The sequence below is a fragment of the Bos grunniens genome, chromosome 23 (genome assembly GCF_055505025.1).
Source record: "Bos grunniens cultivar Pamir isolate PY7600 chromosome 23, Bosgru_T2T1.0, whole genome shotgun sequence".
Classification (NCBI taxonomy): Eukaryota; Metazoa; Chordata; class Mammalia; order Artiodactyla; family Bovidae; genus Bos; species Bos grunniens.
The window spans coordinates 25239127-25251642 of record NC_141187.1 but is presented as its reverse complement, the minus strand read 5'-3'; the positions used below and the strand labels follow the sequence as shown (position 1 = coordinate 25251642).

General features: G+C 37.5%; 1 protein-coding gene across 9 annotated transcripts in view; it reads left to right on the top strand.

The window, feature by feature from the left end:
- Positions 1-12516, top strand: part of PKHD1 (PKHD1 ciliary IPT domain containing fibrocystin/polyductin) — a 443740-nt gene that overhangs the window by 285772 nt on the left and 145452 nt on the right. For all 9 annotated transcript variants that reach the window (XR_015152761.1, XM_086370763.1, XM_086370767.1 and 6 more), the window contains 2 exons: positions 9630-9743; positions 12155-12242. Coding sequence is in view for 8 of the 9 variants with exons in the window: in XM_086370763.1 (XP_086226889.1) it covers positions 9630-9743; positions 12155-12242 (202 nt within the window). In the remaining variant the exon portion in view is untranslated. The remainder of the gene's footprint in view (positions 1-9629; positions 9744-12154; positions 12243-12516) is intronic.

The following is a 12516-nucleotide window of genomic DNA, read 5'->3' as shown; positions in this document are numbered from 1 at the left end:
TCTATTGAGTGATGTCATCAAACTTTTACATGCTTTCATGAGTAGCAAGCTTTCTATTGGACAATAAAATGGAATGAATCATAGGTTTAAGGAGAAAGTAGATTTACCCCTGTTTCCATCCCCTTCCTCCAGCCTTCCCTCACTTTCTCTTTCACTGAATGCCAACTCAGTGACAAGCATTCTTCCGCTGACTTGAGTATTCAGCAGTGAGCCAGACAGATACGATTCCTCCTTGTACTCTTTTGTTGGGGGAAATAGACAATAAAATAGCAAAATAAAAGGGGACATAATTTTAGATGGCAATGCACGCTCTGAAGGAAACTAAATAGAGAAGTGAACTGAAGAGAGGTGTTGGCACTATAGATTAGGTAGTCAGCACACAACTTTCTGAAGAGTCGGTGTGACTTGAGACCATAGAGACAACAAAGAGCTAGACTTGCAAAGATTTGAACAAAAAAGTTTCAGACAGAAGGAAGACCTGGTGCAGAAGTCCTGAGGCAGAGCTAGGCATGCGCTTTACATGGTTGTGAGGCAGAAAAGCAGTCACTGTAGCTGGAGACCAGTGAAGAGAAGGCATGAGTTTCATGGGGTGGGCTGGATTTTGAGCTATGCTGTGTTGTTTTCTAAAGCAATAAAGAACACAAGTGAGTCCAAAATCTGCAGAAAATTGCTTTTTTTCCACTATATTATTCATTTATTTATTTTTTCTAACACTAACAGTCATACAGTCGAGAGTGAGGCTAATGAGTGAATGTGTAAATCAGTTTTTACAGTGTTTATATATTTATAGTGAAGTAAAGTAATGCTCAAAATTCTCCAAGCCAGGCTTCAGCAATACGTGAACCATGAACTTCCAGATGTTCAAGCTGGTTTTAGAAAAGGCAGAGGAACCACAGATCAAATTGCCAACATCTGCTGAATCATTGAAAAAGCAAGAGAGTTCCAGAAAAACATCTATTTCTGCTTTATTGACTATGCCAAACTTTGACTGTGTGGATTACAATAAACTGTGGACAATTCTGAAAGAGATGGGAATACCAGACCACCTGACCTACCTCTTGAGAAACCTGTATGCAGATCAGGAAGCAACAGTTAGAACTGGACATGGAACAACAGATTGGTTGCAAATAGGAAAAGGAGTACATCAAGGCTGTGATATTGTCACCCTGCTTATTTAACTTCTATGCAGAGTACATCATGAGAAACGCTGGGCTGGAAGAAGCACAAGCTGGAATCAAGATTGCTGGGAGAAATATCAATAACCTCAGATATGCAGATGACACCACCATTATGGCAGAAAGTGAAGAGGAACTAAAAAACCTCTTGATGAAAGTGAAGGAGGAGAGTGAAACAGTTGGCTTAAAGCTCAACATTCAGAAAACGAAGATCATGGCATGTGGTCCCATCACTTCATGGGAAATAGATGGGGAAACAGTGGAAACAGTGTCAGACTTTATTTTGGGGGCTCTAAAATCACTGCAGATGGTGATTGCAGCCATGAAATTAAAAGACGCTTACTCCTTGGAAGGAAAGTTATGACCAACCTAGGTATTCAAAAGCAGAGACATTACTTTGCCAACAAAGGTCCGTCTAGTCAAGGCTATGGTTTTTCCTGTGGTCATGTATGGATGTGAGAGTTGGACTGTGAAGAAAGCTGAGCACTGAAGAATTGATGCTTTTGAACTGTGGTGCTGGAGAAGACTCTTGAGAGTCCCTTGGACAGCAAGTAGATCCAACCAGTCCATCCTAAAGGAGATCAGTCCTGGGTGTTCATTGGAAGGACTGATGCTGAAGCTGAAACTCCAGTACTTTGGCCACCTCATGCGAAGAGTTGACTCATTGGAAAAGACTCTGATGCTGGGAGGGATTGAGGGCAGAAGGAGAAGGGGATGACAGAGGATGAGATGGCTGGATGGCGTCACCGACTCAATGGACGTGAGTCTGAGTGAACTCCGGGAGTTGGTGATGGACAGGGAGGCCTGGCGTGCTGCTATTCATGGGGTCACAAAGAGTCAGACACGACTGAGCGACTCAACTGAACTGATTTTTATGAATAGATTTTTTTGCTGTAAATGCTTTCCTGTATTTATTTTTAAACCAGGCTCTTTTCTTTTTAGTACAGCAAATTCCCATTGGCTGTTTAATTTTACATATGGTATTGTAAATTTCCATGTTACTCTCTCCATACATCTCATCCCCTCCCCAAAATAGCTACTTTTTTATAATCTTATGCGTATGACTTTAACAAGACAGAAATTAGTTTAAGACCTTCATGAATATGGGAATTCTAGAGATCTGGATCATAAATCTAGTTTAGCAACTTGTTACACAACTTCTGGAAAATTCCCCAATAGTGGACTTATAACTATGATATCTTAGACCTCAGAGATTGTGTGAATCATCTGTATCAGCATGTAGATGATGGAGCTGAGACCCACAGAGATTATTGATTGGTTCCAAGGTCTCATAGCTGGTAAAGAGCAGGACCAGAGTTAGAAGTTATTTTAGTCACTTCAAATCTTTGTCCTTCAAGCCTTTGCCCAAGGATTACCTTTACTATGAACATTTTCTGTCTCCATTCAGTAGGTTTTAGTGTATCTTTTCTTCTGGCTCATTCTATCATTCATATCATCATTATTGCACTCATTTTTATGTTATGAAATGGTATGTTCTCATGAATGTCTTCTCTGTATTAGATGATAGACTTTACAATATTTTTGTAACCTTTGTACTTAGGACATAGTACACTTCTGATAATGTGCCATAACTGACTAGTGTATATATAAATGAATGAACACATCTAAGTCTGTCTTTCAGCTTAATACCTTTTTCTTGCAATACATCCAGTCTCCTGACACTTAAATTTCAACATCTGCGAGGACGGACTTGTAGTGTTAATGTATAAGCGACTATGTTTCCCCACCCCCATATGGGAGAAATAAACGGGGGTAAAAACACATTGAAAAAATTGGTGATCTTGTACAAATCTAAAGTATTTTCAGTCTTACTCTGTCTAGGAGAGGAAGACTTATAAAAATGCCTGACTCAAAGCCTGTTCAATAAACATTGGTTTGTTGAGTGTTTAAATGTTTGTATTTCTTTGCCCAGGAATAGCTGTCTGTACGCATCCTTTACACCACTGTCCTTTTTCAGATGAGACATCATTTCCATGCTTTAATTTGTATGCTTTGTTATCTTAGATATCAGTGATGTTAACATGTTATTGATCCAAATGTGCAACTCGATGGAAAGTGTTTTAATCTTATGCATACTTTTAAAATTGCAAAAGGAAAATTCTCTCGTGATAGTTTGTAGGAGAATTTCAGAGAGGGATAATCAGTAATAATATATGTGTGTCTTTAAAACTTCACAGAAATCTCCTTGATCCCTAAGTAAACAACACATGCCCCACATTTCAGTGTCCCTGAGGACTCTGCAGAACATTGTACCTGGCCTGTCAGAGCCAGGTCACATGATGCACTGCCTAGTCACTCAGTAATTATGGTAGGAACTGGGTTTTTAGCCTAAAAGTTGTCACATATTGTTTTGCAGAGCCCATGATGGGTATTTGTCAGCCCTGTCTCACATTTGTAGCCAGGAGCCTAAGGTCATCATTAGCACATGACTTTGATTGTCAGGAAATGAAGTACTACGTGTATGGAAGTTTCATTGCTTCCATGATTGGGACTGTCTCAATCCTAAAGAAGAAGAAAAATCCATACACAGTTTATTGCCTTCCAAACTGACAGTTCTGTAAGGCTCATTGGATGATTAAGTAATAAGAAGGAGACAAACCAGAGAAAAGTGTAGATTAAAACATATCCTCCAGCTTAAAGCCACAATACCCAATAGTCAGACTTCTTGAGTTGCCAGAGAGAATCCTCAGATGATGTTTGTTTAAAAATAATATATTAAATAAAAAACCCAAGCCAAAAAAAATATTCTTTCAAGTTTATGATTAAAAATACAACAAATTAACTATATATTTCATATGTAAATTTAAGGGTACATAGATATCTGTTAAATAGTTTGTAACTTAACTAATATAGATCATCAGCCAACTAATCAGTTTCTGTCTACACTGATCGTTCTCTAATCAAACTACTGGTTAATAAAAAGGTGAAATCAAAATAATATGGCTTATAAATATTGTACTTATTTAACTACAAGGGCAAAAGCATAAAACCTGTGTTCTTTATAGGTTCAGCAAGCACTAAACTCCATTTCTGTGAGGTCCTAAGAAGATTGGTAGCCCACAGTTAAATAACACATATTTCAATATCAGATCAATAATAGAACTATCTATTTTCAGATGGATATTAGTTCTCTGACAAACATCACATTTTTCTTAAATGTATAGGTTTTAAAGCATGATCTATCTTGGGTTTGTCTCTACTAGACTGACTTAACAGTAACCATTTTGGTAAATAAACCTTAAAAATATGCATTTTTTGTATGTCAGTTATACTTCATTAAAGCTTTAAAACATTTAATGGTTTAGAGAAGCAGAAAAACAAACGTAATTTTGACCAATTTTCATTCTTTTGATGAATAAGTACTTATTGACGAGTATCCTTGAAATATAATCACTTACTGTGTTTAGAATATGACATGTGTATAAAATATAACACATGTACAGACAAGTTCATAAAATAAAGAGCACATAAACAGGAATCCATGCTGCTGCTGCTGCTGCTAAGTCACTTCAGTCGTGTCCGACTCTGTGCGACCCCATAGATGGCAGCCCACCAGGCCCCACCGTCCCTGGGATTCTCCAGGCAAGAACACTGGAGTGGGTTGCCATTTCCTCCTCCAATGCATGAAAGTGAAAACTGAAAGTGAAGTCACCCAGTCGTGTCCAACTCTTAGCGACCCCATGGGCTGCAGCCTACCAGGCTCCTCCATCCATGGGATTCTCCAGGCAAGAGTACTGGAGTGGGATGCCATTGCCTTCTCCATGCTAGTGGGAATGTAATGGGATCTCATGATTGTGTTAATTTGTGTATCTCTAATGTGATTTGAGCACTTTTGAAATTTTTCTTGTCTATTTGGTATCTTTTTTTTTGAAGTAGTTACTCTCTTGCCCCCTTTTAAATGATGAATTATCTTTTTTATATTGATTTGTTGAAGTCACTTACATATTTTGGAAAGTATCTTTTGTTAGTTATACGTGTTGCAAATACCTTTGCCTAATCTGTGGCTTGCTTTTTCAGTCTTCTAATGGTGTTTCTAGATAACTGGAAAACCTTTATTTTAATATAATTCATTTTATAGATCTTTCCCTAGATGAACTGTATATTTTCACTGAAATATGGTAAGCAAACATATGCTGTATGGTTTTAATCCTTTTAAATTTGCTAAATTTGCTTTAGGGTCATCATATGATCCATATTTGTGAATGTTTTATTCAAGCTTGAAAAGAATATGTTTTCTTTATGAGTCTATTTCCCATCTACACCTATTATTTGTTAATTGTATTAGTCAAAACTGTTACATCCTTATTATTTCCTTGTTTATTTTATGAGCAGTTGTGTTTAATTTGACACTGTTATTTTAGGTATATCTACTTTTCCTTATACTTCTTTTAATTTTTGCTTTATTTACTCTGAAGCTATGATGCTAGGCACATACATACTTAGTATTCTTATGGGTGAAATGAGTCTTTTTTACTGTGGAGTATCTGATTGTTTTCTGCAAGAGGACTGGTTAAAATTACCTAGTTCACTGTTTGGGGGACAAACTATAAGTGAACTCTGCTAGAAAGACACAGCCTTTTCTCTCCGGGAGTGTACTGTAAAGAGTAGGAAGCCTAATAGAAGGCATTTAGAATACAGTTTTGAAGCATTGAGGGAAAACACGGGATGTGTGGTAGCCCACAGAAGGCCCCTTAACACAGATGTAGTTGACAGGAGGGATCGTAGAGAAGGTTGCCTCTGAGCTTGGTTTGGTCTTGTTTGGGGACTTGGTTAAGGTGGCTCAGCTCTTTAGCGTGGCAAGGAAACTGACAGGCAGGGGAAGGGAGTAGTTCTGAAGGCATAAATTTGTTTCCAATCATTTGCTATTTCAAAGCATTTTCCAATGTTCGCAATTATAAATAGATAACACTGCAGAGGAGAACTTTGGGCATTGACCTTTGCCTGTGTTCCATACTATTTCTTTAGGGCAAGTTCCTCAAAGGAGACTTACTGCAACAAGGGGCCCGGACCTTTTTATGCACACAAGGGGACATCTAGTTCAAGGTCATAGGAGGCTTTTAGAAATAAACTACAGTGAAGCCAAGTTTTGAGGGGTGATTAGGAACAGGACAGGATGAGGCAGGCATATAAAAGCCTGGGGAATCTCACGGACACATAGGAGGGTAGAGGGAGCAGAAAGTAAGTAGTTCAGTGTATGTTGGCTTAGTTACCAGGTATGGAGAGTCATGCTCAAAGGGTGGACTTTACGTGTAAACTAGGTTTGTAATTGATTCTACCAAAGAGTTAATAAAATCATATAAGGCCCTTTTCCCTTTTTCTTACCTTTGAAGTTCATGGAATCCATTTGTACCATATTCCTCAAATCATTATAATAACAGTTATCTTTTATATACCAGAACTTACTTTCCTTCCATCTCCCCAGGTGATTTTAGCATCTGGAACGTATTCTGTTTCCCCTCCATTGCCCACCATCATCCTAAATTGTGACAACTTCTCTTTACTTCTTTCCTGTTCCTCTGTGGCCACGTGTTCACTGATGGGACTTTTCAGCCTAAGCCCAGCTCCCCCGCTCTTTAGCTGTGTCATTTCTTAAATGCTCCTTAACCTCTCTTTGTTGCCATCTCCTCATGAGAACCTTAGCGATATCCATCACTGGGTTGTGAGAATTCAGTGAAATCATGTATGCAAAAACACCTGGCTTGTCTCTGCAGCATGGCAACAACAATTTCCCCTCCTTTGTGAGTATCTGCATCCATCAAGCCTGAAAATGCCTTTTGTTACAGTTTAGAGCATCTCTAAGCAGCTTTAGAGAGGAAAATCGGAGAATTGTATGATTCCTAGATCCTTCTCTTAGCTATGGTTCCTCTCAATTAGGGACAAAGCCCAGGCTGGTGAGGGCGCTTCACCTTTCTTTTGCTGGATTTGAGCATTCAGTGAGGAGTTTGAACTTTAAGGCTTCTCATTGAACAGCTTCTACACATTCGAGAGACACTGTTTTCATGTTAACATAGCATGTCTTTCCTTCTCTTAGGTCATTCTTGCCTTCTTTCTGCTTGGTCCCTGTTCTCCATGTTTCCCTTCCCCCACATCACAGTGAAGAATCCAAACTCTGGCCATTTCAGATACCCAAAGATCACGGCAGGCTGACTAATTTTGCCCAGACTTTCTGTGAAAGCTCCGCATGTGCTGCTGTTTTGGGTTGCATAATTGATTTAATCTCTGATTTTAGAGGAACGTTGAACTCTTTTCGTGGGACTCTGCATACATTTCTCTAGGGCAAAAGCTGTCCTACTTTTTTTTTTTTTTTTTCTCTCTGGTATCTGTTTAGTGCTAGGCCATTTTCCCCCCAAGAATCTAAACTACCCTCCGTGAAATAAATGAAATCACAGTTGGAAAACAGCTTACTGGACAGACTTCAAACCGCCAGATAAGAGCTACACCGCACACATTTTCTGAACATTCTCCTCCTCCCCAGCATCCCTTCTTCTGCTCTAGCACGTCTTTGTTTTGGCTAAGAGGATATATTAGCCACTCAGCTGAGTACCTAGGTGGAGCCACCAAGTACCATCTTATTGAGAAAACAGGCTGTGGGGTCTAATTCTTGCATGCCCATTGGCCTACTGTTTGACTCCAGGAAAATTTACTTATCTCTCTGAGTCTTACTTTGAACACTCGTTTGTAGACCGATGGCTATGAAGCCTGGACTATAGAGCTAGGTATGCAGCAAGCTGGCAACTCACACTGAGCTTTTGGCTACCCAGGTATACATGGGGTGCCAACTGGGGAACATGATTTTATGCCCCTGAAAGACCACTTAGCCAAAAGAACAACCAGGACATTTTAAGTTTCCATTTACTTCTTATCATATTTGGCAGCCTCATTCTGGGTTATGTTTTCAGGCATTTCGAAGTGGAAAGACATGTTTGATAGCAGATGTGTTTTGTCTGCTTCTCTTATCCAGTTTGGAGATAATCTTCTCATTAGTTGCTTCTTTAAAAATCTAATAAGTGTACTAAGTTGTTTTAGTCATGTCTGACTCTTTGCGACCTTATGGACTGTAGCCTGCCAGGCTCCTCTGTCTATGGGATTTTCCAGGCAAGAATACCATTTCCTTCTCCAGAGGATCTTCCAGACCCAGGGATCAAACCCGCATTTCTTACTTGTGCACTGGCATTGGTAGGCAGGCTCTTTACCACTAGTGCTACCTGGGCTTTGTAATATTTCATATCCTCTAAGATATATTCCAGGACTTCCCTGGTGGCTCAGATGGTAAAGCGTCTGTCTACAATGCGGGAGACCCGGGTTCAATCTCTGGGTTGGGAAGATCCCCTGGAGAAGGAAATGGCAATCCACTCTAGTACTATTGCCTGCAAAATCCCATGGACAGAGGAGCCTGGTAGGCTACAGTCCACGGGGTCGCAAAGAGTCAGACACGACTGAGCGATATATTCCTGAAGATATATTCCTGAAGAAAATAATCTTTGATAGGTTCATACTCAGAAACACAGTTTCAGTAATTTCCCCAAACAATTCTATTTCTGTGAAAGTGACCAAACTCTGCAGTTTACATCAACAACTGCTCATTGAACATCACAGCCTGAAGATTGTGTCCTTATGCTGTTAAAAGAGTTTAGGCTTAGATAATAACCTATTATTTGTTTCATAAAACACAGCACAAACAGATCATTGTTCAAATTCAGACCATTACTTACTAGTTGGATAAATTTAGATGAATTCCTTAGCCCCTGTTCCTCGTTCTGTATGAGTATTTAACACTGAGATGAGAATCTTACTTCTCTGGTGTGTTGTGAAGATTAATTGTTAAAATACATGCAAAGCAATGTGGGGATCCAGCCATAGACAGTGTATGTCAGGTTTTGCTGGAATAATGCTGGGTAACAAAGAATCCCCAAGTTTCAGTGGCTCTCAACAACAAATATTGATGCCAGACTCGGTTTGACTTGGTTCCAGCTAAGGGGTTTTGTTTGGGTCTGCTGCATATGTTTCTTCATCCAGACCCTGGGGGCTATTTAAGGAATTCTCCTTGCATGGCAGGAAATGTTATTATAAAAGATCAGATGAAACTTGTCCAGCATTTTAAAGCATCAACTCAGAACTGGCATTACTGTCACTTCTACCCAAATTTCATTGGCCGAAACAAATCATGTGACCAGGCTCACTGTTAATAGGTCAGGAAAGTACACTCTGCCTTAAAAAGAGTAAATATTTGCTGAGCAGTAATCCAGTCTCCCTCAGACAAGTTTGCTGCATCTCATTTCTCCACCTTTTCTTATTTCATCTGTGCAACATTGGCTGTTTTCCACCTGCTCTATTTTATAGCATCTATTTTGCACCCTCAAAATTACATCACAACTTCCTTCTATCTCCTTAACTTCAAATAAATTTACATTATATATTTTTCTTTTTAAACAGGTACTTCAGAAAATCCCTTAGAAAAAGAAAAAAAGCTTCTAATTCTCCTTAGAGCTTCAGAGGGAGTCTTTTGTGACCGTTTCAGTGGAATTCATATTGATCCAGGAACAATTGGTAAGAGTATAATGCCATTCTTATTAAAAATGAAATATATGTATTTCTGATAGGGAAGTATCATTCATAGAACACCTGCCAAATTCCAGGCAGTCTCCCAGAGAATTTATATTTATGATTTCATTTAATGGCTCTCTGGTAAGGAGTATCCATTCTAGAGATGTCAAAACTAAGACTCAGAAATGATAAACAATATGCTGAAACCCATGGAGTGTTATGCTGTTAGAACCTTAGATTTTTATCCAGACTGGTCAGACACCAAAAGCTGGACAGTCTGTGTAGTTATTCATAATATTTTTAACTGCTAAATCTAAAGATTATTAAGAAACATTTACTGTTGACAGTTTCTTATTTGAAACTGCCATAGTACCAAGTCCTATTTTAAAATTCATCTACAGAAGAACAAAGAAACTGGGACTGAGCTTGTATAAGTATAATGTAAGGGCCACACAATAAAGTAGTTTTAAGGGAAAAGTATAGGAGACTTTTTATAGATTTCTGGTATTTTCTTATTTTCTCTGTATGGCAATTCCAATTTTATTTTATTTTTTTTTATTTTTTATTTTTTTTTTTCAATTCCAATTTTATAAGATCTCAGTCACTCAGTAAAATGGAAACAATCATTGTAGGATAGTATGAAGTTTGATAACCTAGTTTCATAAAGTATAGCCCTTGCCATATAATACTTTGAGAGTGCTTTATTGCTTCCAAATGATTTTTCATAGGTGCTATTTATCTTTTTATGAACATGAGGTTAAGGAATATTTTACTTTTTTCCAAGTTGACAGACTAGATGGATCATAACAGGAACACAGACTTTTTTGGTCTGGTAACCAGTATGTTCCATGGAGTGCCACCAAAGACGTGAACTGGACTTGTGTTAGGAGTATATGAGGGTGTGCGGCTTGATTCCCAATGTCAGCTGTATTGCCAAAAAAGTGTTTTTTGAAAATTTCTCTGATGCTAAATTGAAAAAGGAATGAAATGTTTGTCACCGCATGAGTAAAATTTAAAATAATCTCTTCAAGTATTATAATCTCCTTGAAACAACTAAGAAATTGTGTCGTTTTGCAGTAAACCTTTGGTGACTGGGAATGATCAGGAAATCTTTCTGGTAAATTAAAGGAAATAAAATGGTTTATGTTACAATCTTTGTTGTTAGAAATTCTTCTGAATTACTCCATGTCCCTCTCCTATCTAGATTTCTTAGCTAATAATGGAAAAGATTAATTTTTTGATAATGATGATATTATATTATTGTTATGAAAGACTGATTCCACAACATGTCCTGAAAGTGGGAATATTGTTTTCATTTCCACTAATCCTTATTTTAGTTTTATTATCTTCTGACTTTTTGCTGAATTAGAGTATGGTAAAATTGTGGGTGCTGACACAAATAGTTGATTAAGTTCTAATTAATTGAGCTTTTTTAGTTCACATTGGATGAAAGCCCAAAGCATACTATTTATGCCTGGCTGGTGTTTACTTCCTTTATTTATGCATTTGCTGCTAAAAATTATGAAATCTTTGGATTTCAGTACAAGGGGTACATTAATCCAGGGGTATGAAGGCAATCAATCCATTTGGGTGCAGGAAGAAAATACTAGAACCTTCTATTCAAACATGTATAAATATATTCATTTATATTTATGGTTATTTACCTAATAACAAATAAATATACATGTTAAGGGTGCACAGTCATAATTTTGGTGCTGCTTGATTTCATGCTCAAAACATATTTAGATGACTAAAATATGGAGAATTTTGCCTCTTGTGATTTTAAATAGCAATAAAATGTGTAAGAGGAAAGACCTGAAGGAATAAAACTGGACTTCATCAAGCATGTCCCTGGTAAGACTTTAATTTATGAGTCTGAAATAAATTATATTTTGAAACAAAGGAGTTAGAGATCTATCCTTTGATATCTGTAATGCAAAAAAAAAAAAAAAAATCTGAAGTCCAACCACTGAAAATAAAGCTCATAGCACCAAATCTTTTTCTTCAGGAAACAAAATTACCCTTTTCTTTGGAAAATCTACTGTATAACACAAAATATCAAAACCAGTTAGCTTCCAACAGAGTTGCAAATAGTTTGGAGACACTTAATGGTGGAAATATAACTAGTTAGCTGGTAGAGTGGTCTGTTTTCCAGCTCTTGGATTTCTAGATGGGATGTAGCATTCATTTCTCTATAGCTTTAAAGAGAAAAATGTTTCATAGCCATGTGAGATATAGGTGACTTGCTGAAAATAAAGCACTTAAATGTTCTTTTTATACTAAGGTGGACATCTTAACATATAGTTTCTGTATCACGTATCTTGCACAATAAGCCCTCCAGTGAATTTTACTTGTGTGGTCTTAATTTTCTTGGAAGGAGTTTCCTATCAAACTGTTGCTCCTTTTATTTTCAGGAGTGTTTGGGAAAGTTCAGCTTCATAGCGCTTATCCTAGGAAATCCTGGACACGTCTTGGGGCTGACATAGCTTCAGGCAATGAGAGGTAAGGAATGAGAGTAATTTAGGGGGATATATTTTTTGGTTTAACTTGCTTCAGCTGGAGGTTTTGTTACAATAGGAAATTAAATTTTAGATTAAGAATCATAATTCAAGGTTAGATAAGTGGGAAATATTAAAGGCTACAAGGATTTAAAATATTCTCTGTAACATAATAGAAGAACAAACCAAGCAAAAGGTAGGGGAGGATATAATTTATTTAAGGAGTAAATTTTATTTATTTATTTTTATTGTTTATTTTTTAACTTTCTGTTTTGTAT